The sequence below is a fragment of the Sceloporus undulatus genome, chromosome 8, assembly GCF_019175285.1.
Source record: "Sceloporus undulatus isolate JIND9_A2432 ecotype Alabama chromosome 8, SceUnd_v1.1, whole genome shotgun sequence".
In the NCBI taxonomy this organism is placed as follows: Eukaryota; Metazoa; Chordata; class Lepidosauria; order Squamata; family Phrynosomatidae; genus Sceloporus; species Sceloporus undulatus.
This window is the reverse complement of record NC_056529.1, coordinates 17443155-17471122: the sequence shown is the minus strand read 5'-3', so window position 1 is coordinate 17471122 and position 27968 is coordinate 17443155. Positions and strand designations below refer to the sequence as shown.

At 42.0% G+C, this 27968-nt stretch overlaps 2 protein-coding genes across 4 annotated transcripts in view; both read right to left on the bottom strand.

Moving 5' to 3' along the window:
* Window positions 1–1481: 1481 nt before the first annotated feature.
* Window positions 1482–27968, bottom strand: part of LPCAT2 (lysophosphatidylcholine acyltransferase 2) — a 37944-nt gene continuing 11457 nt past the window's right edge. For all 3 annotated transcript variants that reach the window (XM_042438321.1, XM_042438323.1, XM_042438322.1), the window contains 12 exons: window positions 26935–27152; window positions 25905–26017; window positions 24355–24415; window positions 22968–23026; window positions 21868–21902; window positions 17541–17595; window positions 15230–15312; window positions 14738–14863; window positions 13567–13720; window positions 7402–7500; window positions 5653–5794; window positions 1482–4965 (listed from right to left, as the gene is read on the bottom strand). In XM_042438321.1, the coding sequence (XP_042294255.1) occupies window positions 4745–4965; window positions 5653–5794; window positions 7402–7500; window positions 13567–13720; window positions 14738–14863; window positions 15230–15312; window positions 17541–17595; window positions 21868–21902; window positions 22968–23026; window positions 24355–24415; window positions 25905–26017; window positions 26935–27152 (1366 nt within the window). In that variant the 3' untranslated portion in view covers window positions 1482–4744. The remainder of the gene's footprint in view (window positions 4966–5652; window positions 5795–7401; window positions 7501–13566; window positions 13721–14737; window positions 14864–15229; window positions 15313–17540; window positions 17596–21867; window positions 21903–22967; window positions 23027–24354; window positions 24416–25904; window positions 26018–26934; window positions 27153–27968) is intronic.
* Window positions 9093–13526, bottom strand: CAPNS2 (calpain small subunit 2). The gene has a single exon (XM_042438324.1). The coding sequence runs from the start codon at window positions 13103–13105 to the stop codon at window positions 12200–12202; it is 906 nt and encodes a 301-aa protein (XP_042294258.1). The 5' UTR covers window positions 13106–13526; the 3' UTR covers window positions 9093–12199.

The window sequence follows — 27968 nt, the reverse complement described above, 5'->3', positions numbered from 1 at the left end:
GAAACCCAAGACAGATGACAAAAGGCTGATATCTTCCATCAGAAAACATAGCTAGGTTGATGGAGCACCATCATCACAGCAGAGTACATCTGTTAATGTGATCTCCCCAAACCCACTTTAGAAGAGAGGGCACTGGGTAACCTTGGGCAAGTCACACTCTCTCAGCCTGAGGATGGCAAAGGCAAAGCCCCTCTGAAGAATTTGCTGCGATACATTTGCCTTAGGGGCGCCCTAAATTGGAGACTTGGAAACACACAACCCAATGAGGGTGGGATAAAGTGTTTCCACCTGCATGTAAACATGCACACACATCTCTGTAGTCAACAAATTGCCCAATACCTGCCAGAATAAAAATACAGTAACTTCCTTGCTAATAGACACTACTGGAAAAGACGCCACACAACCTTGAGACATTTGAAAATGATGAAATCATCTAGTTTCTCTATTTTGGTGGCCACTCAATACAGCTGTGGTCACGAATCTCATAAGCTTTTTTTTTTAATTGTAAGCCGCTCTGAGAGCCTTTAGGGCTGAAGGGCGGGGTATAAATACCGTAAAGAAATAAAAATAATAAAATCTATTTCTTTTAGCAAGTTCTTTCCTTTTTTTGCTTATTTATTTAGGATACAACAAAATTCTGGGGGAACTTGTGAATGGATCACTGAGAAAAGGATTCTGTGGCCACATTCCCACTATGATTTAAAGTGAATTGCTGATCAGGTTATATGGCCGTCGTTTCCAACTGAAACCAGTTCCGATCCTACTGCAATTGGTTTCAATTCCAATGAAGCGAGGCAACTGTTTACCATCCCTCCTCAGTTTTCGGTAGATCCATCATCCAACCCCCAGCGCTGCCTTTGTGCTTGTGGTGTGACCTATGGGCACATGATTTTTTAAATAATATAAAATAAAATTGATAGAAGATTCAATTCATTGGTTTTGCAACCACTTGCAATTACCTGGGCGATCCGACAGCAGCTCGTAGTGAGGAAAGTAGTTGCAAAACCAATGAATCAAATCTTCTATCAATTTATTTTTAAATATATATATATAGCTGGGCTGCTATTTACGTCACTGCTGACACATGATTGATGTGCATTTTGAAGTGGCACAAACTAGTGGGGATGACAATCGTGCCAAAAAAGAAGTGATTACAAAGGGATAATGAAAAGATCCACTTTCATAGGGGGGAACGACGGACCTTTTGGAATCGATTTACCAACACAGAACGAAGGCGAATCCCAAACTGGTTTAAATGTAAGTGGGAATGGGCCCTACATTGCTCGTTTGCATAAACTTCTATAGGAGACCAAACGTTGGGTTCACAAACCCAAATTTGGGTTTTCCGTATCTCACTTCAGCTAATCTGGTCATAAAGGCATCATGTACAAACCTAGGCTTCATTTATATTTTTAGTACTTTTTCTTCCTAGAAATAAAAACACATGCCATCCAGTTTATCAACTGACCACAAAATGCTTCCAGGGTTTAAATATTTATTTCAAAACACAGACATAAAAAAACCACAGACTTTGGAGAGAAAATGTTTTGATATACATGGCACAGTAAGACACAATAAACAATATAGCACAACTATCTGTTAACTTGGATGGCAAAATCCTACCCAGGACTTATGGGTTATAGTTACTACTATGTGAAACTCGGGGTGCTTCCTGATGGAAGGCTCCCAGGAATACAATTAGAAGATTAGTACAGATTAGTACTCCCAGGAGTACAGATCCTTTCCATCTTTTTACTCTTTAACAGATTTTCTGCATTACAAAAGACGATTATAGAAGTAATGGGGAAACATGGCTGGTTATTACAAGTGGAAGTCAAGGATCCGAATTCTAATAGTTATTTTCAACTAGAGCAAACATAGTGAATCAAGTATTAAATGGGGAATCAACAAGTAGGATCTATTCCATTAATTTATCAGATTTACTCCAGATTAAACAAATAGGAATCAGGCTGATATTGACTGAACTGATATTGACTATGAGGTAGGACAGAAGTCTTGTTTGGAAGCACCCAAAGGCTTAGATCCAACTCTGAATGTACAAGGGATCCTAGATCACTTGAAAGGTTAGCATTCATTATAGCCACAGATATCTAGTTATGGGGGTGAATAAGAATTCTATCCCCCATCTCAAATTTTCCTTCAGTCCCCAACTTTCTGTCATTGCAGTAACATGAAGTTCAGTTGAGCATTTGGAGAGTTTTTATATGCAAACAAAAAGGGCAGGCAAAGCTAACAAGGAAATTCAAACAGAAATAACACAGTTCTAGGTATAAATGATTTTAAAAGTCTCACTCTGCCATGCTAGATATTTGGAGACTGAAAGAAAGTTACTTACTTTCAGCAGGAATGTAACTATTAAGTGCAAAGACATCCTTTATTTTATTTTATATTTGCATATTATAATATTTACATCTTTCTTTTCAGTCCCAAACAGACCATCTCAAGGTGGCCAGGTGAGTGAAATATCCGAGAGGCACAACTATAGCCATTATTTCCGTTCTGAAAAGTGGAGGGGAAAGTGCAATGTACAATGGCTTTTCAGTGTGGTGTCAAGATCAAAACCTCCTGAGTAGGTTCTCATTGTACAAAGATATTGTACAACAGTTTTTCAGTGTGGTGACAAGATCAAAGTCTCCCCGGCTGTAGGTTCTCTCCCTTCTCCAAATTGGAGCTTGAAACATGGAGTGTTAAGAGTTAATGGGTTAACACTGAACAACAAAAGGGAAAAGTCATTTATTGATGCTAAAATGGTTGAAGATTCTGTAAAGTTCATTCTTTAATTTCTATCAAACCATGGCTATAGTGTGTAATAGCAAATGCTACCCAGTGGCAGATAAAAATTACAAGAACATGTAAATGGTAGTCAGAAATGATACTGATGGGAATTCATGATTTTAGGTATGAATGCTGCTTACCCTACAGTGATCCCTATGAGTCCCTATATTGGGAGAAAGGAGGGATGTAAGAAAATAAAATTAAAATAAATAAACATGTATTCAATAATGTAAGAAATATGTAGGGATTGCAAAAGTCCCCTTGTCCTACTTTACCAGGCATCAGCTGCTGTCAGCAATGGAGGTCTGTTCTCCTATCAACTGGAACACAATAGACTGATGTTTCCATCCTACTCTCACTAGTAATTTCTGGCATGAGTATCAGAAGCAGGATCCCAGTTACAATTCCAACGCATACCAGAGAAAGCTGCTGGGAAAAGTCAGTCTGATGTATCTCAGTTGATAGGAAAAGAGATCTCCATTGCTTGCAGTGGCTGCGGTCCTGTAAGACAGGATGGGGGGAGCGTCAATCCAGGAGGCATGACTTAATTAAAGATACAGTTTCCCCCTTTGGCAAGGTTGTCCAGTCATGTCCTACTGTAGGGGCCTGTACTCATCTCCATTACTAAGCTGAAGAGCCAGTGTTGTCAAAAACAACACTGTGGTTGTGTGGCCAGCATGACTGCACAGAACAGTTACCTTCCCACTGAAGTGGTACCTATTTATTTACCTGCATTTTTATGTGCTTTTGAACTGCTAGGTTGTCAGAAGCTGGGACTAGTGATGGAAACTCACTCTGTCACACAGTGCTTGGGTCTCGAACTGACAACCTTGCCATCGTCAGAGTCAGAATCTAAACAACTGAGCCACTGCATCCTTAGCAATGTATATTGCTAAAGCTTTATCTGCACTGGTCAAGATATTCCAGGAGCAGCCCAGAGTATCCTGGCCCTGAAACTGGCCCAACTGGCCTGTTACCTTGGCCTCTGTTTCTACACTATGGTGGCTGTCTGCATGGATGTCCTGCTGGGCTGCCCAGTATTTTCACCGCTGCTGTGGCTTACTCACCTCTGAGGTCAGAATGAGGTGACTGGCCATCTCTCAGGGATGCTTTGATTTAGATTTCCTGCATGGCAAGGGTTTGGACTGGATGGCCCTTGTGGTCTCTTCCAACTCTATGATTCTTTGATATGCTGGGTGCTTCCCTCTGACTTTAGGATGAGTGACCTACAGCAGCAGCAGACATGCTAGGTGGCCTAGTGGGATGCCTGTGCAGACAGGTGCCATGGTGCAGAAATGGATGGTTGCAGATCTTCCCAGAAGACCTGGAGGTGCTACGTAAGGGTTTTCTTTTTTGGTTCATATAAGTAACTGTGGTATATAGTCACATTATGACCAATGGAAAGAAGGAGGATTGAAATGATAGGGGAAATCAGTCTATGCAGGTGGCCCCTGCATAGACTGTGAGACAGTGAAGTGGACCAAGAAGCTGGAGCAGATAGTGAGTTTGTCCCATTGTGAAGAAAACAGCCATCTGCAAAGCTTCAGCCCTCTTCATTTTTGATCTCAAGATTTCAAGTCCTTTGCTTAAAACCCAAGGTTCCCCAAAGTTGAAAGGAAAAAGTCCTGTTCCCTAGAAAAAGTCCTTAATAATGGGAAAACTTCTGCCACACAGAAAGAAGAAGCTTTCTGCTCCAAAAATCTTTACTTATCCAAGGAAACAGTTCATATGTTGCATTTCAGCTCCGTATTAGTAGCCTGGGGCAAAAAGTGCAAATCCGGCCCCAAATAGGATAATTTATAAATTAAAAACAGCTTTGAAATGTATGGTGTTTTTCTTTAAAAAAATGTTATCATCTTCTGTGAAAAAAGAACAAATAATGTTGAACTTTTAAAAAAGAATCCTTACACACATTAAAAATTGCATAGATATTTTAGGCCTTTCCGATTCAGTCTTCTTTTTTATCGGAGACACTTGAGTGATCATCTTCAGTGGTCTGAGGACAGACTTTATTTCTGGGCACAGAGGTCTTTTCGGAAACTGGCATTTTTGGTGTGGGCACCGGTTCAAATTCAGTCTCTGTGAATAGCTGAGAGCGCTGCAGCTCCAGATACGTTGTAAATAGCTTGGCGTATTCAGGATGCTTCAGAGCAAAATCCTTGAACTCTTCTGAAAATGCAGAAACACAATGTTATATCTAAACAATGAGAAAATGTGGATGTTTTGCTCAACCACACTTTAGCAAGGATGGGGAACTTCTGGCCCTGGATTCAGTCCTTGTGAAGTCTCAATCCAGCCTACTAGACCTCGCCAGATGGTCCCTTTGGATAAGGGAGACTCAATCTGCACCTCTCTTAATATTTTGTTACTGTTATTTATTCATTGGTCCCATTCAGCTGCGCCTTTGGCTCTATCCTCCACTGGAGTTCATCCCTCATCTTTTCATGTTGATGATGGTTTGTTTGAAAGAAGATAACTTCAAACAGCTGGATATGAAGCTGGCTTGCTTAATGAAAACATGGCTACCATTAAACAGCGCTCAAGGTTTGCACAAACCCTCCTGCTTTACATTCTCAACACACTCAACTCTTACCTAGTATAATATGGTAACATTATCGTTTTGTAAAACAATGAAGGGAGCATGAAACAAGAAGCAACCTATAGGCAATACCTGTGCTTGCTTGGTTGCTATCTATCTGTTGTTATTTCAAGTAGCTGAATTGTCATGTTTGCTCCACAGAAGCATAGGAATTGTAATCTTATAAGGGAAAAACTAGGGACTCGCAAACAGACTTTACAACATCTTCAAAAAAAAAAGCTACAATCCCCAGGAAAACCATGACAGTTCAAACTTACCATAGGAGAGTTTGTTTGTCTTATCAGCATCTATTTCCTTGAAAAGGTCAGAAATATCAAGATCAGGAAGGCCAAGTGATGAACGGATAATTAAAGCAAATTCATCTTCTGTTATGATGCCATCTTCATCAATGTCAAAGAGCTGAGGAGAGAGATCAGATGTGAGAAAGAGAAAGAGTGTTGCAATGTAGACCATGGCAACTTCAGCACTTCTTCATTGCTTATGGAGAGCTGGACTCAAATCAGTATTTCGTGCACAGCTGTTCCTAGCTTTCTAGAGCCTTTTGGTGCCTGGCATTTGGTGCCTCTAGAAATGAGAAACTTATCATCAGATAATCTGAAGCACAAAAGCAAGATCAATCAAATACATACTTATTTCCTTTCACAACCATTGTGAAAGCCTGGAACAGCCTTTTGGCAGGAGAAGAATTAAGTGTCTCATTGACCACTATCTGCCCATCTTCAAAAAGCTAGGAAGCTAGAAAGTAGAGCAAGAGGCCTTATCCATAGTGGTCCCCAAACCATGGAATATTGTTTTCCCTGTACACAATTTAGTATTCTGTATTCTGCCTCCATGTAGTTCTACTGTGCCACCTCATCATGATGTAAAAGTGACCTTAGGCTCTTTCAAGGCTATGCCAGGAGAATCTAAGTTGGGAAAACTGAATATGGCCCATCAATGGGAGGTTGGCCATCAGGGGATGTGAATGGTGTGAGAAAATGGCTGTCTGCATCTATGGAGGTACTATCCATGCCAGTGAGGTGATAGATCTTAAAGGCATTTAAGATACATTTTGGTTTCTTCCAAGGAGATCAAATGGGACTCACTGGTTCTCCTTCCCATTTTATCCTCATATCAATGGGATGATCAGTGGGTTGGAGAATAGAAAAGTCCAAACTTCAGCCAGCCTGTAGGACTGGATGTGACAATTGCTCTATCATGTAATCTCTACACCACCAGAAAAAGGGACCTTTCCACACTACAGTTCTAGCACTTTCATACAGCTTCAGTCTCCCAGACATGTTTTGCACTTTGGAGTTTGTCACACTTTGGAATATTTGCATATACATAAACAGATACAGTACCTTGGAACTGGGACCCAGGTCTACACATGAAATTCATTTGTTTCATATATACCTTTTACTCATGGCCTGGAGGTAATTTTATACTCTGTATACAAAATTTGTATCTATTAACCGATCAGAGCACAAAGGTATCATTATCTCAACCACCCATGTGGACGATTTTGGAATTCTGGATAAGGGAGACTCCACCTGTGTTACTTTGACTTTCATGGCTGCATTCTGTGGAATCCTGAGATTTGGAATTTGGTGAGGCACTAGAACTCTCTGGATGAGAAATCTAGATATCCCTCCCTAAAATGCCAATCCCCAAATGCTGCTGCTATGACAGTTAAAAATCAAATTATAGATCCTTGGGCCCTTGTTATCCACTGGGGTTTGGTCCCAGGAACCCCTGTGGATAACAAAATCCCTGGATGCCCTAGTCCCATTAAGTATAATGGCACAGCAAAATGGTGTCCCTTATGTAAAATGGAAAATCAAGGTTTGCTATTTGGAATTTATATTTTTTGGGAATATTTTCAAGCTGTGGATGCTTGAATCCATGGATTAAAAAATCAGAGGATAAGGAGGGCCAACTGTATAATTATATGCCAAAGGACCGATGGTTACTCTGCCCTTATTAGCAGAATTGTTTTATCATAGGCACTAAATCTGAGGACTTACTTGAAATGCCATTTGAATGGTCTGTTCCGTATTTGCAGGATTACAGAGAACAGACAAGCCGATCACATATTCTCTGAAGTCTATAGAACCATCTCCATTCTGTAAGAAAGACAAGGCAACATTTATTTAATTGGAGATCATGACAGACATGTTCTCAGTCCATCCTTCTGATATGTTAGGTCTATTTATGAACTGAGGAAAAAAACCCAGTGAAAACATGCAAACCTCACCTGCATTTTCTTCCCACCTTTGTTTCGCAACGTCTTGCAAGGTTTTGCTTCCTGCCCCTCCTCCATGGCAATTATTGCATTTTACACATATTTTTTCTCCTCATGTTTGCATTTATTTGCTCACTTTATACATGCCTAGCTAAGATGGAAGTTAGGGCAAATCAAACCTGAACTTTCACTAGAAGTGACTTGCAATTGGAGACTGTTTAGTTTAGGAATATTAAAAGAAGACAACACCTCTGGGAAAGATGATAATGCTTGGTAAAGTGGATGGCAGTGAAAGAAACGGAAATAACATTACAGGTGGAATGATCTAATCTGGAAAGCCATGGCCTAGAGCTCATAAGATCTAAGCAGGACACTCGTCAACTAGAGATCTTGGACATCTCTTCTTCATAAGGTCACCCTAAGTTAAAGTAGACTTGATAGCAACTTCCCTTTAAAAGGGGAAAGCGACCGCCACATTTGCAGCATATTTGGGGTGCTTTTGGCTGTGCTTTGGGTGAAAAGGACCTCCAAATAAGCACAATTGCTTAGAAAAATGGGTCTGGGGAACTTTGGGGAGCTTCAGGAAGCCTTATTTGGCTTGTATATATGGCCCATGGGCTAGAGATTGCCCATCCTTGTGTTAGGGTGGGGTCTTATCCACATAAATACATTGTTTACTCAGATCTTCACAGACCCAGCTGCAGCCACTGAAGTCATGCCGTCCCAAAAGAGATATGAAAAGCAACAAAGAGCCAGGGTGTTCCCATGCTGGGTGTGTAAAGATGAGTAATAAAAGGAGAGAAAGAGATGTCTCAATGAAAAAAGGGGAAAAAAAAGAGTGAGAGAGGGCTTAACTTTGTGTACCTTGCCAAGATAGTACAAAATTATTCATGCACATTCCATCTAGCGAAACCCGCCAACCCCTTTGTCTAGGGCAGTAAAAGCAAACAGGCAAGCCTGGATTTAAATAGAACACAGAGTTGACAACGTTGCTGTTGTTGTTGTATGCTTTCAAGGTGTTTCTGAACTATGGCGACTTTAAGGAGAGATTGTCATTGGGTTTTCTTGGCAAGTTGCTTCTAAGTGGGTTTGTTACTTCCCACCTCTGAGGCTGAGAGAGTGTGACATGTCCAAGGTCATCCAGTGGGGTTTGTGACTGAAGGGCTGTGCAGACTACCTCAAAGAGGTGGTCTGCAGCCACCCCTTTTACAGCCAGATTGGGTCCACGGCAACCACACGCCGCAGCCCCGATTTGGCCTTTGCAGGGTGCGATAGCTGCAGCTTTATAGAGCTCCTTTGGCACTGCGTCATGCAGACGCAGTGCTAGAGGAGCGCTGTGATGCTGTGTGTAGCACCGTGTAGCATCATATGGATGCTACACCCCAACTCCACCCCCAACCCGGCCTTTCCCCCTGCTGTGCACACTCCGAGCTGGGATTCGAACCCTGGTCTCCAGTCACAGCCCAATGTTCAAACCATTTACACCATGCTCAAAGTTGACAATACAGCTCTCCTGGGAAGCTAAATGCAGTCACCTAATATTCATCAGTTTCCCATGTCTATAAGTAGGGGTTTCATTCACTATCGATTACCCCAGTACCCTCCATTTATCGACACCTAATGCTCTCTTTGTTAGTCACACACAGCAGAAGTAGACAAGCAAATGGATGGCACCAATCTGAGCTATAGGAGGAGATGAAATGTTTGAATGTTCCTCAGTATCAAATCCAGAGCCACAAAAAGTAACTTTTTGGGAGTACGATTTCAGCTTCTCCCAGCCAGCAGGGGTGTTGTAATCCAAGCACTGGGGATGTGCAAATCCAAAATTCAGAGGGCAGAAAGAGAGGATATGTCCCAGTCTGCTGTGCTAGTTCTTTTTTTAGCTGCAAGGAGTATTAATTTAAGCTTGTGGAAGGAGTACATTATCCCTCAGGGCTCTAACAGAGTTCAGTTTACCCCTTCTGTAGGCATTTTGCAGGATTTATTTTGCAAACACTTCAGCCGTTTTCAAGTTGATCAATGCAAAATATGTTTCTCCTTCCCCCACAGCCAACCATGCCAAGCTACAACCTGATCAAAGAAATGACAGCAATTTCAATTTGTTAGGATCTGAGTTTATTTCCCCCTCCTTTGCACATTCATGCTTTGAAACAAAGAGAAGATCAATTTTTATTTTTATTTCTTTTGCTTGGGCTTGCTTGAAATTCAAACATGCCCTGAGGTTAAAACAGAATGCTGTTTAATACCAAAGAAAAAGGCAGAATATCTCTTATTCAATTTGTACAGGGGTTGGCAAAGTGTGTTCCCCAAGCCATTTTAGGCCCAGAAGAAGCACACAGCCTTTGAGAATCCCTAAGCGCAACCATGAAGACTCCCAAAGTCCCCAGACCACATTTATTTTCTTTATTCGGATTGCTTTGGGGATAATTTTTTTGCCAAAAAGAGCTGAAAGCCACTGAAACCTTCTGAACATTTGGGATTTTGCTTCTCCTAATGCCCCAGAGAGACCCTAATTGTCCCCCTAAAAAGCCCCAAATTGCCCAGAATAGTGGCTGGAAGTGATGTTGAAAACATTTTGGTTGCATGTGTTGTTTAATTATGCATGTTTTAGCTGTGCACATTTCAAAATATGTGCATTGATTGGTGTGCACCTTATTTCTTGAAAAAGAAATGTGCCAATAGTATTGCAAATGTTGGAGATGCTGTGCACATTTTCCTGCGATAAATCTCAAGAGGTGTGAAATTGGACCTGTTGTCAAGACTGGCTAGTCCAGGAAAATTTCTTTCCATACCTAAGTGAAACAGAGGCACCCTAAAATAAAGGATCCCTAAATACACAAGTATACAAACTTGAAATCTGATACAAAACATTTAGGAAACAGAACACCCAGAAAAAGGATCTGTGAGTTTGCAGGACTTACAAAATGCACAGCTGGCAAATTGAGGAGACGGGGGAGGATTGATAAGAAGAAGAGACAACTAACTGTTCTACTCAAGCTCTTAAAAAACCTGGAGCGAGTATCTAGAAAGGGACAAAGTAAGTACGAAAGTGGAAAGAAATCTCATCCTTCTTTGTCAAGCAAGGGTGGGGAATTTGTGCCATCAGAAGAGCTGAATTTAATATCAGAGAAGTTCTCAGGGCTGCATTCCAGTGATGGGTGAGGCCCACAGCCAAAGAATGCAATCAAAGAATGCAACCCAAAACTGCCAGGGTAGTTTTTGCTCTACCCACCCTTGGAAAGGCAGCTTAATTTTTTAGGAAAGGGAAAAAAACACATACAAAAATTGGGAAAACAGAAGATTAGGAATCTCCAGTGGGCCCAACTGGGTGCTTGGAAAGACCCAAGTGGGCTCTAGGAGCTGAGGTTTCAACCACATGGTTGTTGCGTTGTGGGGTTTTTTTTTTGCAAAAAAACCCCCAGCATTTTCTGTGCAGGAAATAATATTTCTGCCTTGGAATATTATTTCCAGCACAAGATGCTGTATCCTAGATGGAAAGTGTTGCTATTTTCTATGCAAAACAACCACATGTGAATTTTGTGCACAATAAACCCTGAACTGCGAATAGGCTTTGTAAACGGTGTGGTTTTTCAAAGAGCTTCTTGAAATGGGAAGAAGGCTGTTAAAATTACTTCTTGAATCCTTCAAGATGAAATTTGGAGTGCTGCCACACTGCAGAAAAAGACGTCAGATACCACTTTAATTGCTATAACTGCTATGGAAATCTGGGATTTGTAGCGTGGTGGGGGCACCAGAGCAATCCGACAGGGAAGGCTGAATATCTCACAGAACTACAAATCCCAGTATCCCACAGCACTGAGTCATGGCAGCTAAGGTAGTGTCAAACTGCTTTATTTCTGGAGTGCACCAGCTGCCTTAGTGAAGAATAACATCCTTAGTCAGGGACTCCTGGCATGGTCCCAGGGCCTCACAGTCTGCCAAAATAACAACAGATCCCATAAATGGACAACAAATCCACTTCTGTCTTGTTATGTTTTTTTAAATAAATGGATCTTTTTTATTTTAAGCAGTGTGATGCCTGCAAGCTGCAAGCCGGCAACTTATATAAAAGATGAATGGTCAAGACAGCTTTGGGGGAGTAGGCAATCCAGGAAGTTGTAAAGGGTCTGAGATGTCCTTTGACTGCATTTTGCCCATGTGCTCAACAATTTTCAACATGGCTTTGACAATTCTAATACATATACTTAATTGTACACAATCGCATAGGCCAGGCATGCACACAAAATCATAAATATGTCCCTGAAATGATAAAGAGATGTAGCTACAAAATATATACGTGCTAACTTTCCCCTGGTTCCATACTCCAAGGAAGGAATATCCAGCTATTGGGCACATACTGCAGAGAGAAAGCTCCAAGAAGAAATGCTAAGACGTGCTAGAACAGTTTTACAACTCCCTGCCTCCCCAGCAAAGCAATCTAAAAATGTAGCAAAAGCCAGGGAGTTGGCCTTGCTTCTTGAAAAGAGCATTTAGCTAAAACAATATCACTTGCAACAATCCTCAAAGTGAAATAAGCAGCATAGCCTTCTATTCATTCTTCCCTCTCCGATAAATTCAGTTCAGGAGTACATAGTTAGTTGAAGCCAGTCTTGGAGATTCATCTGGACTTTCCCATCTCCATCTCTGTCCAGGGCTTTGAAGGCGCGGAACATGCCATCCATACGTACGAGACAGCTGATGAAGTTGTTGAAATCCATGGTGCCATCTTCATTGGCATACCGGCGGATCATCAATACATAGAGCTGCTCATGCAGGTTGAAACCTGCGGCCTTGAAAGCAGCGGGAAGCCGTGCCATCTCGATGGTCCCCGAGGGTTGCGAGACATGCTGTTTGTAGACGCTCTGCCACTTCTTGATGTTGTTCCACAAGTAATGGAACTGGTAGAAATCCAGCCTGCCCGTGGTGTCACTGTCCATGACCGACACCATGCTCCGACAAGTGTCCAGGCTGAAACCTTCTGACTTCAGGTCTTGGTGGCGGGCCATCACCTTGTTCAGGATGTTCATCAGTTCAGTGGGACACACTGCCATGTCATCACCGGCCAGTTGGGCGAAGAGCCGCCGGAACTGGCGAAGCTCCTCGCTCTCATTGGCCTCCACGTTGGCAAAATGGCTTCGGGATGGTGGGGGCGGCTGAGGGGTGTACTGAGCTGCTGCTTCACTGATGATGTTCACAAGGCCTCCAATGAGCCCCATGACATTTCCTGCTTTCCCACCACCGCCACCTCCGCCTCCTGACAAGAGTCCTCCAAGGCCTTTCATCAAGGCCCCGCCGGCCCCACCACCACCGCCAGCCCCTCCGATGCTTTTAAGGAGGGCACCACCTGCACTCTTGCCGCCTCCGCTGCCCCCTCCAAGGCTTCTCATGAGAGCCCCCCCAGCAGCAGCCATAGCACTGCCCCCGCTTCCAGAAGACCCAGACCCACCACCGGTGGCAGCATCCAGCAGAGCCTGAGCTAGGAACATGGTGAAGGTTCAGAGAAACTCAAATGTCTTCCACCGACTCCGATGGCTTCTGAAAAGAGCAGAGCTGCTGGGTGTGTGCTGCAAAAACAACGCAGCTGCCAAAGGCAATTGCAGACCACTGTGCCCAGACACGTAATCGGCACAGCTGGAAACTATTGTGGAGGCAGGATGGGCTCCACCCTCTTGGCTGCAGGCGAGCCAAGATGGAAACCTCCCTCTGCAACGTTAAAGTCACAAAGCCTTTTCTGAGCAGCCCCAAGCATATCTTTTTTTTGTTTTCAATTCTTGACATTCCTCATCCCCTCTTCCTCATTCCCCATCCTACAATCTCTCCTCTTGTCCATTTCATGATCAATGAGAAAGCCTGTGTTTTGTTTTCATGTGATTCAAGTCACAAGCTTTCGCTTCTGGAAACAATTATAATGGCGCTTTCATTTCAAGCAGGGAAAGGGGGGACTTACTCTGTCAAAAAGGGCAAACAGCTCATGGAGAACGTCAGAGACTGGCAGCTTCAAGTAATTGGCAAACTCCTCGATTCCAATCCTGCCGCCTTTGGAAGCATTGGCGATGGCAGCAAACTGATCCAACTGCTCTCTGATATTGTCCCATTTCAGACTATTAAAAGAGGATAGGGTAAACAGTCACAACCATTTTAATCCCATTTGATATAGAATCATAGACTCTTGAGTTGGAAGGGACCATAAATACCATCTAGTCTAACCCCCTTACGTTCAGGAACACATAATTAAAGCATTCCTAAAAATGCCTAGCCAACCAATTTTTAAAGACCTCCAAAGAGTCTACGACCTCCTCTCCAACTCTAATGTTTAGACAGAATCCTTTCCCCCCTTTCATTCCCTCAAATCACATTTTCCTAGGCCATAACCATCTGAATTAACTTAGCAGCTGCTTTCAATAGTGTGTTTCAGATTTTGCCATGCCTGTATATTTCAAAATCTGTTTTCATTTTGTTTCAAAATCTGTTTTGTTGAATTTTGAAATTTTGTAAGCCGTCCTAACACACTTGTGAGATGTGGACAGCACAGAATAATGTTAACAGACCAAAGCCATCGCAGATCTAATGGAGAATACAGACATACACTGCATTACTTTTTTTTTTTATTACACTTGCAAAGGATGTCGCCTTATGATCTCAGGTCCCCCACCCAGCATACTCTTTAAGTGAACTGGACTGCAGTTCCCACCATCTCTAGCCCAATACTGGACAGTCTGGGAATGATGGGAGATGCATCCACTCAGAGTGTACATCAGGATGGAGAAACCTGCCAGATACCCCTGGTCCATTAAGCTCAATATTGCATGCTCCATCCAGAGCCTGAAAGCAAATAATTCCAAGTAATGGAGTTATTTGTAACTTTTTACTTTTCAAAGTAACCAGCCTGTGCCCACATTTCATTGGAAAAGTAACAACTTGTGTGGTGTTGGTGATGTTTACCCTCAAGTTGTTTCTGACATACAGCAACCTCCTTCTGGTCAGTGTTTCTACTGTGATTGAAGGCATTTGTGCAATTACTTGGAAACTATCCCCTACTCAGATGCGTCATTAGAAAGAGAAATGTTCGGCATATGACCATCATCATATCTGCCATCACAGCAAGGCAAACCACTTACTTCAGCTTCTTGCTAATTTTCGTGAATTCTACCAAGCCGGCTTCCATAGGCAATGTCAACCGCCCTGCAGAGATCATCAGCCTGCAGTCTTCATACGTATGGTCTGTAACAGGTACACCCAAAGCACTGCAGTTTCAAAGACATACAGAGACATATGCTGCTAGTGAAAGAAAAGACAGGCTTATTTTTTGGATGTTTTCAAAGAAACAGCCATGTTAGTCCCTTGCACATAACAAGAAGGAAGGGGGGTGTGTGGAAAAAAAGAAATGTGACAGCCTCTTTAAGACCAGCTGGTTTTTATCTTAGTGTGAGCTTTAGAGGCTCTACAAATGGGTGGTGATGGAAATCTGTGTGGTACCCACTGGCCACCACACATTTGACAGAGATGCCATGGGAATGCTGAAGCAGATTGTGCCCAAAGTATTTTAAGTCCCACAAATAATTTTACAAACCCATGGGCCCACTCCCACCCAAACAAGTGCCAACCCTCACCTTGCCATTTTGCTACGGACTCTGTTAGCAAATAGTATCGGATCTTTCTTCTCTTCCTCGGTTGGAACGTGGACGGGGAGAAACTGGAGAGGAAAACGACAAATGTTTTTAGCGAGCTGGAGCAACCCAGAGACATTCAAGAACAGAGTATTTGGACACACTGTGGATGGGATGAAAGCTTGTTGCTGTTTCTTAAACATACAGGATTTTGGGCTATCTCGGCTCAAGTATTTATGAACTCTGGCCTTTGGCACCTGCTTGACTAAGGTGTGACAATTTGCAGTCACTTCATTTGCAAAAGAAAAAATGAGGCAAGATCTTCAGTAAGAAATTCGATGCTGAGTGCATTTTTGTTTTACTTAAATAATAAAAGTAACAGTGCCTCAGCCATTCAGTTTAACTGCGTGATTCTCAGTTAAGGCAATTTGAATTAGTCCTCTAGGCTACGGAGGGTATCTTTGTTCTAGAGATAAACAGAGGCCATAAAATATTAGTTTTATGGTTCACATCACTAATTGCAAGAAGAGGTAGGGAGAGAAAGCCAGCTGTTATATAGCCCTTCGTCTTTGGGAATTAGTCAGGACTGGTTTGTTTGTCTGTCAGGGGCAACCAAGTTGAAATATTTCACTCAAAAGTCCTATAAGGTCCCTTTGCATACTGATTTTCCAGACTAATAGGGCTATATCTTTGAATTCTCTAAAGAAGAGCAAAAATAACAACATTTCCAACCCCCCCTTCCTTTTTCAGGGAAGAGAAGAATAAAAAGATACAATTCCATCTCTTCTGCTTAGCAACCACTTGGTGTGTTATCTCAATGCTACTCCAGTGGCAGCAGCAGAAAAATGCAGCACCAGATACAGTGGCTGTTAAACTTATCAGCCAGGGATGTTCAACATTTTAGCCACTTGATGGCACCACATGCTTAAAAGTAAAGGAAACCTTTTCAAAAGGATTTCTAAGAGAAAGGCTATCCTCTACATCTGAAAAAATGGATTGAAATCCATGACAGCTCAGACTAAAACAACATCAGTTAATCCTAACGCTGCTACTAGATTCCTCCCCTCTGTTTCTTTGTCTCAGAAGAGTAATAATAATGTGTTTCACTTGTGGAGCAAGGACTCTCTATGAACTATACAAGGAAAACAAAATTATGACAGAATGTGTATTGAGTTATTGATTTCTACACAGAGAAAGATCTTCATGAGGACTTAAAATCAGGGAGTTTTTTAAAGCATGCAAGCAGAAAGGTAATGTTAGAACCACATAGACCTTGAGATGCCATGGAAGAGGGAAGGGTTAATGTTGTGGTGGTGATTTGCCATCAAGTTGGTTTTAATGTATGGTGATCTTATGAATGAGAGACCCGCAAGAATTCGAGTCACCAACAGCCCTGCTCGAGTCTTAAAAACTCAGGGCCATGGCTTCCTTGCTTGAATCAACCCATCCGCAATGTTGTCTTCTGCTTTCCAACTTCCTAAATTGAGCATTAGTGTTAAGTTTTGTCTTGTGTAGGTCCTAGGCTTACTCAGAATGGGAAAAAACTATGAAACTCCACTACCAACTCAGAATGGCCTCCATCCTGTGTCAAATTCACAGGCTCCTATGCAAGTGGGGAACAGGATGTAACCGGTTAGTTTACTGATAATGCTAAAGATAATCTTAGATGATGATTTATTTAGTTTTTGAAAAATGAAACCAATAGAAGTCAAACTGGGTAGCTTACTTAGTGGTTGGAGCAGCTGAACTTTCAATTAATTCTTGATAGACTTTTGTTTTTGTAATGGATTGACTACCACTCTCACCTTCTTACAGGACTGGCACTTGTTGGAGTGCACTTTTTCTTGTTAAATACCTTCACGTCAACCACAGCCCATGGCAATCTTATTCTAGGGTTTTCTTTGCAGGGTTTCTGCAAGAAGTGTGCCACTGCCTTCCTCTAAGTCTGAGAGAGTGTGACTTGCCAATGGCTGAAAGGGGATGAATGGGGAGTTCAACCTTGGTCTTCTGAAGTCCTAGACCAACACTCAAACCACTACACTTTATTCTCTCTCAATCCGCAACGAGATTGGGCTTTGCAATTGAGACTCTATTTTCAACTACAGTACACATGTTGAAGAATGAATTAATTATATAAACTATATCACTCTTCTTGATCTAATGGGTGTACTTCAATCTACTGTAATTTGGATTACCAAAAGGATTCAGACCTAAATCAGCATATACTAAAGTCAGGTTAAGTCAGTTTACTACTACTGTATGTCAGTTTAATAGTCAGTTTAAGGTTTAACAGCATGATTTCTCAGGTACTTACCTCCACTTCAACCTTTGTAACAAGCTGGGAGAGAGTAAGGACTAATGCCTCTGTGCTGGAAAAGATTTTTAATAAGGTTGGTATTAAGCAAATGTTTATTAAAATCAACCAGTTGGGTTGCATCTAAGTATCCTGTCTCACACATCAATCTAAATTTTAAGAGTTACATGTAATAATAACCAATTCTTACACTGATGCCGTTTACATCCATCTCTTAAGCAACCTTTACAACAACCTTGCAAAGTAGGCTCTTTACTATTTTCTCCAATCAACAGATGGGTGTGTGCGTGCATGCGGGCTAAAAGAGAAGTGTTAGCTTTAAAATCACTTCAAATCATGGCTGTGAAGTGAAAACAGAGCCATCTCCAAGTAAAACTCATTGTCACCCATAAAAAGGAGGAAGGGGGAAGAAAAGGAAGAGGAAGGAAACATGGCAGCACTTTTAAGACTAACTGTTTTTTTATTTTTGTATGAACTTTCATGGATATAAACACACTTCTTTAGATGCATCTAAAAAAGAAGATTCGGATCCACAAAAGCTCATGTGAAAATAAAAACCAGTTAGCCTTAAAGGTGCTGCCACATTTCCTTTTCTTTGCTCTCCCTTCCTTCCTCCTTTTTTATGCTGAAAGAGCAACCTACTGATATGTAGAATGTTAGTTTGGGGCTCTATTTCCTCCCTGTTTCTTCTTCAAGTGGCTGTTGCCCCTCACTTTGTCTAGAAACATGCAAAGGTTCATAATGCTAGGCATGCAATTCTTTATTGATTTAATTCTTGAAGGAAGCTGTGACTCATGAGGGTGTAGCCACGCTGCAGAATTAAAACACATACTTTAAGTGCCATGACTCTGCCCTACAAAATTGTAGGATTTGTAGTTTGGTGAGTCACACGATCTCTCTGACAGACCAGACTGGATAAATCACCAAACTAAAAATCCCAGGATTTGTGGCAGTTGGGGGTCAAACTGTTTTTATTTCTGCAGTGGGACTACACCCACATTTTAAGCAATTTTCTTCTTGTTGCAAGAAATTCACAGTTTGAGTTATTCTGTGCATATTTCGCTTTTTTAAAACAACAACAGCAACAACATTTTCTGTGTATGAAACAGCATTTTCTATATAGAAAAAAGATATTTACCTCGTGTAAAGCACTATTTTCTGTGCATAAAATGCTGGTTTCTATGCCAAAAAGATGTGAATTTTGTGCAGAATATGTCCAGAATTGCAAAGTGTCTTGCCAATCTAGTAAACTCATCGGGGCTTACTAATATTTGAGGAACACATTCTTTAATATATATGTTCAAATATTCTTCCTATTCCTACTTCTAGCATACAACCATAATCACTGAAGGCAGCTCTAGGTACTTTGTCACCTAACTTATGATTTCTCTGCTGACCTATCTCTGTATAAACATCCAGAAACCATTATATGTAAAAGGTTCTTCTTGTGTAACTAGCAAGTCCCAACATATTTATTTTACTTCAATAGACATATGCTCAGGGCCAATATTTATTCTGCCAATATAAATAACCAAATACTTTCCTACAGTGTCATCACACACCTCCCTAACATTTTCGACATATTGGGGAAATTATCTTCTGCAGTGGGCACCCTTCCATATATATTCATGGAGATGTCCTGTGAGATTTACAACGTTGACCTTCCAAGCTTCTAAAATGACACAGGGAGACTCCTAAAGTAGACAATGCTCCTCCGTCAGCCAACTTTCCTGCGAAGTTCACCTTCACCAACCAGCAAAAAGGTGATGTGAAAGGATGCGGAGTTAACTTTTCACTGTAATCTTTTGACCTAATATTACTGGAAAGAGGGGAACCACACCTGAACATGGAAGGGCCAGACATGGTCCACCAACCACATGATTCCCACCTGTAACTTGTGCAATCGTAGTCCAAAGAACAGAGAGCACAGAATTGGCTTAAACTGAGATTGCACAATGTCCATTACTGGATAAAATGAGCTTCAAGAGTGGTTGTGAACGAACACTATGAACCTTCAATGAGACTTAAGCAACTTTGATCTGCTTTGTTTTCTGCTCCCACCGCAACCACCACCACCACCACCACAAAAGCTTCACAAAGAAATTCTTATATTGCTACCACATCTTCTGCTACTTCCTACTCCATAACACTTACTCAACAAAGACTGGAGAAACAGAATTGGCTAAAGGCATAGGTATATTCTTATCTGGAAGGGCAACGATAAAAAAGGTGAGTGCATCCTCCCTCAGCTTAGGTGAATCAGCCCAATTTTAAAGTGACTATCCCTAAGAGTTTTCCAGAGAGGGAGGAAGATGTTATACATCTGAAATTGGGCCTGATGTACCAAATGTGAATAAGGATGCACTTACATTTGTGAGCCCTCTTCTTTCCAAATAACCTAGCTGTGTCCTCTGGATAGGTCCTGAATCTAGGCTACACTCATCCCAAAGAGTGAAGGGACCCTAAATGTAGCAGTGTTGACTGACCACATTTTGAAGCCAGAGCAGTAGTATAAGTCACCATTTTAAGTAGCATCTAAAGTCAAGAAGCCCATTTTCTGCTCCTGAGAACTTTGGGAATGGGAAGACATATGGACTACTAAGGAACCCCAAAAGAAAAACCAAGATAGGATATGAATATGAGGCCTAGAGCCCAAAGTGACTTTACTATAGTGTAATGGTAAAGGTAGTCCCTTGCCATGAATGTCTAATCATAAGTGAATGTAGGAGATGGTGCTCATCTCTGCTTCTAAGCCGAAGAGCCAGCATTGTCCAAGGACTGCTCTGGCATGACTGCACCAAATGCTCTTACCTTTCCACTGAGAAGTGGTACCTATTTATCTACTTGCATTTGCATGCTTTCAAACTGCTAGGTTGGCAGAAGCTGGGACTAGTGATAGTTGCTCACCCCATCATGCAGCACTCCGGCCTCAAACTGCCAACCTTCCAATCTTCCGATCATCAGAACTGGCGTCTTAACCACTAAGCCACCACTTATTGTAGAAATGCTTATTTTGTGGCTGTATGAACTATTTTCTTGCGTAGTGAGCAAAAGAAGAAGTATACTTCTACACTTCTCCATTCTGCTTCATACTGGCTTATTTTGGCATTGTGTCCCAGGAGGGGAGTAAGGTTTTTTCAAAGTCTATTTGCCGTTTGGGATTCACTTTTGCAAAAATTTTGTGCAAAAATATTTTTCGTGCAAAAAAAGTTGTGCAAATTGTGTACACAGACATGAACTGTGAAGATTATCGTGAGTTCAAAATCCTCCTCTTCAGTGTTATTTGACACTCAAAAAACAGATCTGACTGCCTTAGCTGATTTTAGAAAAGACACCACAAAGAGGAAGGAATCAGAAAGACATGCAAAAGGATCAAAAATCTATGACGGAAGTTTTGCAAACTCACCGTGAACTGACAAGAGACGATGCTGTTTCTACATTGTGTTTTCCTAACACAATAGACTCCCCTGCCCCACATTCCATTTATGGTACAGAAAAGCTTTTTTGTCATGTAATTTCTTAGTACAACACCTACAGCTTTTTGGGAAATTGCTTTTGCATCTTCAGAGAGATTACAAAACATTTTCATCTGCCTGTAACTCAAAGTGGTAGTTGTAGAAATGGATACCTCTACCAGCTGATAAAATTCCACCAGGAACCATAGAAAGTAAAACAGAATTTGAGGCGGCCTGTAGGCGCTCCTTTCCCCGCTGGATCGGGGCCTCAGCTGCCAGAACAGCAGCCTCTGGGGCCCTGATCCGCCGCTTTCCAGGCCGCGGGGAAGCGGCAAAAGGCTGCTTCCCCACGGCCTGGAAAGGGGTGTCCTTGGGGCTTCATGCCCCAAGGACACCTGACAGTGGTGGGAAGGAGGAGAAAGGGTGCACTCAGCCCCCTTCCTGCCTTGCGTCACTGGTGCAGCCGTCTAAAGGCTGCACCAGCGACGCAAATCGCAGAAGGAGCTCCGTTTCGGAGCTCCTTCTAGCGCCGCAGAAAGGGCGCTCTATGTGCCCTCGCACGGTGCAAAGATGTCACGTCCGTGCCGCCCCGTTTGGAGGCAGTGTGTTCGTGATGTCATAATGGTGGCCTCCATGTGGAATGGGCACCACCATTTTGTGCGTCCTGGGGACGTATTAGGGTTAGGTGCGTGCATAAGGCACGCACTTTCCCTAAGCCTAGTACGTCCCCAGGATGTACTTTATGCCCTTCTGTAACAGGCTTAACAGTGCAAACTAGAAGGTGCTTGGAATAAAACAGTCCAACCTAACAACTAATGATATTAACAGCTACCTGTGAAAAATAAATCGGTCATGATGGTGGTGGCACTTACAAGCTGTAGCCTTGCCAAGTCCATGTGACTGTGTCCTGAATTGTAAAAAGAAAAAAGCAAGTATTTGCTACAGTAAAAAATACACAATTACAACTAGCTGAGGCAGAGAAGTGGATGGTCATTAATTAGCAAAACATCTGTTACTGGCAGGCTCTGGTGTGGCTACAGCGGTTGGCTGTTGCAAAGATACTATAAGGTGCAATGCATTGCGGAGGCTACACAATCTCCATCTGAGGAGGGTGAGCTGTGATGTAGTTACTGCAGAAGGAGTATACAGGGATTTCCCGTATTTTGATGGCTTGCTTTCCAATGATCCACTCTTTCAACACTGTTAAATTATTACCAGAATCCATTTACTGACATGTGGCTCACTCCTTCTACAAATATTAGCAGTAATATAAGTATGAATATCTATACAGTGCTGTACTATATGTAATGTATATATTACAGATTCAGTGAAAAGATGGTGGCACTTTGCAAGATGCTTTTCTGACAACACACAGCTTTTTCCCCCAACTCGATACCAGATTTTCCTTCACTCAGTGTACTGTAGGCTGTAGAGGTCATTTGTGGTGTTGTCATGTGCTTATAATACCTGTGGCTGTTGTATACCTTCAAGTCATTTCCAACTTATGGCAACCCTAAGGCACACCTATCATGGAGTTTCCTTGGCAAGATTTGTCAGAGGATGTTTGACATTCCCTTTCCCTAAGGCTGAGAGAATGTGACTTGCCCAAGGTCACCCAGTGGGTTTCATGGCTGAGTGGGGAATTGAGCCCTGGTCTCCAGAGTCATAGTCCAACACTCAAACCACTATGCACACTGGCTCTTACATATAATATACCATCCTGTATTCCCATTTTTATTTGTGTTTATACAGTTTATACAGTAATATAATATAATGCAAAACAATGCAGATGCCACATCTCAACAATTTCTGCTTTTTGCTCTGGTCCCTAACATTATTGAAATGCACAATGCTTTTCAGCTCTATTGAGTGAAACGGACAAGGCCAGAGATGGGGTAAAGTGGGAAGATGAATGTTAAAACAAAGGCTTGATTGATTTTTTAAAGAGGGAGGAAACAAAATACCAACTTACCAGTTTGTTTGGGTACCGAATAAGCACAGGCTGAACAGAAACGCCAGGAATAAATGCCCCTGGAAAGACAATGTATGTGTTAAGCCAGTGTAGATAATGAATGTAGTAGGTATGCAAAGAATACAAATGTTCTCATCCTCAATGGGAAGGGGTGTCTCAACACATGAGGACACCCCAAATAGACATTGGTCACCTGCCATGAAGATTGTTCTTTTGCTAAAGTGGGGGGGGGGGGGGTTCTGAACAAGAGACCCCACTGTATTGTGCAGAAACCAGTGGGGTTTTTTTTAACATTTTCTGTGCAAATATGTTTCCTTTTGCATAGACAAAATTGTCTCAACATGTTCCAAAGTGTGAAAAATCATAGCAAAACCCCCCACTCCTCTTGGAATCACTTCTGCCAAAGAGAAAACTTTTGAAATCCTTTACCTTTGCATGGGGGAACAAAATAACTAGCCCACATTGCAGACAGACAGAGGTTTTATGGGGTGCGTGGGTTGAACTAAGGATGATTAAGAATAATTATATAGAACATCCTGACCTAGGCACCCTGAAGGCACCAGATCCCGTCTGGTCTTGGAAGCTAAGCAGGGTCTGGCCTGAGTAGTACTTGGATAGTACAGCCAACAAATACTAGGTGTCCCTGGCTATACTTGAGAGGAAGGAACTGGCAAAACCACCTCTGAGTATTCCTTGACTTAAAAAACCTTATGAAATTAATGGGGTTATCCTAAGTTTACAGCTGAAATGATGGCACATACATACACAGATATTACTCTGAGGGTGTCATCTGGTGCACATTAAGAGAAAACACACCAACTTGGCTTATCCAAGTGAGATTTGTCCAGTTAGTCCAGACACCACTATTCTGGAAGGGTATCTCCAGGTGGAAGGAACTTAAAATTGGAAATGTGAAGGATTGAATCTGGACCTTTTGCAGTCAAAGTATGTGCCCACAACACTTATCCCTGATGTACTAAGTCTTCCATACATTTTGTTGTTCATATCTAAACCCTCAGCAGTTGGACTATCCAACAGACCGGGATTATCATCTTAATACAAACTAGGTTTAAATGAGCAACATCATTGGGACACAAAGCTCCATTTCTTTTGTACTTGCATAAATGTTATCTCCCTGCTGGGCAAGATTGAGGAATGTTCTTTGCACCATTCTCTCTTCTTTTTCATATTCCAGGACTTTTTTTTTTAACAAAGAGTATGTGATATAGAGGGTTTTTTGGCATATTCTTCTGTCTACAAAAATCTTTTTGTGATTTTTTTTTTTTGCAAACAAGTTTTATCACATTATATACACAACCGCATGCACCCACCTCCACCCCATCTCTCACTTTTTCAGCAGCAAGTCACCTGTCAAATCCTTCCTCACCTTGTTTAAAAGTGATCAGACACGAACGGTTTGTACATGTACCTTCTGGAAAAATCAGTATCTGGTAGACAAGGAAAAAAAGAAAGCAAGAAATGCACATGTAGGTTATATAGTCAATTTCATTGTTCCACAGATTTGACAATACAGTGAGCCTACGTCATACGCGGGCGCACTATAAGCAGCTTTCATCTTATGCTGAAAGCCACTCACCATAAAAGGCAGTGGTGCGCGCCAGGTGTACGAGCCCCATTGTTTTAAATGAGGGTCGAGCATTCATGGAATTTCCCTTACGTGTGTGTGTGTGTGTGTGTGTGTGTGTGTGTGTGTGTGTCCAGAATGGATCTCCCGCATAAGGGAAGGGTGTCCTGTACTTTCCAAAACACTACATAGATTGAGTCCAGGCTACCAGAAAGACTGTACGTCTTCCCGACTGCTTGCACTCTGAAATCTTTGTACAGTCGGCCCTTCTTATACATGGATTTTTTAATACACGGATTCAAGCATCCACGGTTTGAAAATGTTCAAAGTATAAATTTCAAATATCAAACCTTGATTTTCCAAATGGGGAGGGCCAACCATACTGTTTTTAAGTTATGCTTTTGAATTAATGCTTTACATCGTTTTAATTCTACAGGCAGTTTAGCATTATTTTAATCCTAACAACTGCAAGTTTTTCACTGTATGCAGTTTTACTTGTCTTTCTTATTATTCTGTAAACTGCCTTGGGTCCCACTCTTGGGGAAAAGGAAGGTGATAAGTAAAATGACTGATTGACGAAGCTTCAGAAAAATTATCTTTCTCTACAGTGTCTGAGAGAGAAACTCAAAGGAACAGCGGATGTGAAGACAGACATTGTAAGAATAAAGCAGTTTGACATTACTTTCATTTCCGTGGCTCAATGATATGGAATGCTAGGATTAGTATTTTTTTTTTTTTTGGCACACCTCACTGACAAGAGGCTCAATAATGAAAGGGGAAAAGGTCAACTTTACTTCCTCTTCTTCTCCAGACAAACCCCAAATTTCCCCATGTTTCTTGTTGTCATCAGCATTTTGCACGTTACTTGAGTAACTGGGTTAAAAATGCATGGGATCAGACTGTAAGTCTCACTGAAGTTGTAAGGCTCTACCCTTTGTGAACCCTTGGAGACTTATACGCTTCTCTCATTTGTACTCTGCATTTATTATTTATTTGTTCATTTACAGCCCCCCCCACATATTCGCGGGGGTTAGAGGACCAGGACCTCCACGAACGTGGGGAAACCATGAAGACACCCCCCCCCCGACGGCAGCTATTTCCAGGGTGTGAGGGGCTGGGGAACAGGAGCGTTCCTTTTCTCCACCTGTCCCACTTCCAGAAGAGATCACAAACGTGCACCAAAGGAGCTCCCCGTTTTCAGAAATGCTCCAGAGCCCCAGTCTGCCTTGATCAGGCCTTGTTTGATTTGATTCTACTCATTGCAACACTGGGCTAATGGGAGAAGGATCCAGGAAAGCATCAAACATTGCAGATGTGAACAATGAGTTACGTACATATTGTACAGACTGTACCTGGGGCCACAGGCCTCCTGAAGTTGCTCGTCTAGTTATTTCAGTTATTGTGTTCTTCCGAGAATCAGGGTCGACGCGGGATACCACGACAGGCTGGAGCGAACTGAGGAACCCTGTTTAAGAACACATGCCGAAGTAATTAGATACAATGACAACGTATTCTGGCCATTGTCAGTTGATATTAACGATACACAACTTCACTTATTTTGCTCTTGCATGAAATAATGATTAATTACAGAAAGTAATCCTGTCTCCACACCAAAGGAGAGTACTGCACTGGAATTTCGGGGGACATCTTTTGTTACCCCTTTTTTCATTCTGAAACTTTAAAAAACTCTTAAGAACTTTCTAGGGGGGAAAAACTTTTTTGTTTTGCACATTTTGTAATTTTGGCCTCCAAATCATGCATAAAAGCCATCAGACCGATTGTTCAACAACTACCCCTCATCCCTACCACCACCCACAGAAACTCCTATTCCTACCAAATACTTCCGTTTTCCTCTGCAGTGCCTTCAAAATGGTGACAAGAAGAGATACAATGCCATTTACTGTTGCCATTTTGAGAAGGACTACAAACGTAAATGTGAAGTACTGTGGGCCCTCCACATTCGTTGGGGTTAGGGGCACTAGATGACTGTGAAAGTGGAAAAATGCACATCAAAAACCACCAACTTTTTACCTGACGGAACACCTGTGGTCAACATCTATGGTCAACATCTGCCAGAAGATGACTCATGTTGGAGCACCTACAAATGCCTAGAAAAGTGTTTTCTCTAGGAATCTCCAGGTCCTCCAGGGCAACTCTATGGTCAATTTCTGCAAGAGTTACACTGGAGGACCTAAATATTCCTAGAAAGAACATAATAAATCTGCAAATAATCAAAGCCGCAAATGTGGAGGGCCTTTCCATGCAAGAATCTGCCCCTTAGTAGGGGCTCAGAGACATGGATCTCTGTGTCCCATGCAGTTACGCATCCTGGGTCTTATAGATTCACCAACTTATCTTCCTTTTAGATATAGAGATACTTACTGCCAAGAAAGAGAGACGAAAGGTTCTCTTGCCTAGATACTATTGATGGCAAACCTGCCGCGATGGAGACGATGCCATCGAAGAAACTTGAATGAGGTGCTGCAGCGAGGATCGGTGCCTCCTTAGGACTGGCCACTTTCCCCTTCACTTTGACCCGGAAGCCCATCACAAAGTAGAGGACATGGCCAAAAAAGGTGAGGGCAGAATAGGACAGCTTCCTTGGAAAAGGAAAACAAACCAAACAAAAACAATTACAAGACTAGAACGAGGTGGGGAACTGTGAAGTGGGGGGCTGTTCCCTCACCCCATGAACACCACATGGGCCATACTATCACTCCCAGAAAGACTGGAAGGTATGTTACATCCCTTGTATCAAAAAATACGGTGTGTCCACACCATACTTGGACTTGCTGTATGCGGATTTAAACTTACACACACAGGAACACACCGCCATAGCAAATAAAGGGATTTAATCTTACGTGGTTTTTCCCATTCACGGGGGAGGTTCCAGAATGGATCCCCCGTGTATAGGATTGGGCCACTGTATGGCATATTATTTTTGTGGTGGGAGGTAGCAGGCTCAGCAAATAGAGGAGGATAGTGGGAGTTAACGTGTTTATGTGGGCATTTTGGGTGGTTTGTGACTGGAAAAAATGCTTTTAAAAAAATCTGAGAGTATCTGGGGACTTTGGAGCTCTCCTGTGGGGCTTTAAGAACTGCAAATTGGAGCCCCATGGACAACACGTGGCCCATAAGCCAAGCTTTCGGGCTGAACTAAATGGGACTTGCTTGCTGGTACATGTATCTAAGATTGCAGCCTTAGGCCTGTAATACTATGAAGGGTTCTTATTCTATAGTTTGCAAAATGATAGCCTCCAAACACCAATGTGTAATTCCTGAAAGTAAGTGTTGCTGAACATTACAGCATATGATGCCATATAATTGCAATCCAAATAACCATTAAAAGATTATTAAAATTATACATAAAACAGCCACCTTCACTGCTGTTTTTAACAAGGTAAATGGTTCATTTA

Excerpts from the sequence above, each read along its gene's own strand:
- CAPNS2 (XM_042438324.1), bottom strand. The coding sequence starts at position 13,105 with ATGTTCCTAGCTCAGGCTCTGCTGGATGCTGCCACCGGTGGTGGGTCT.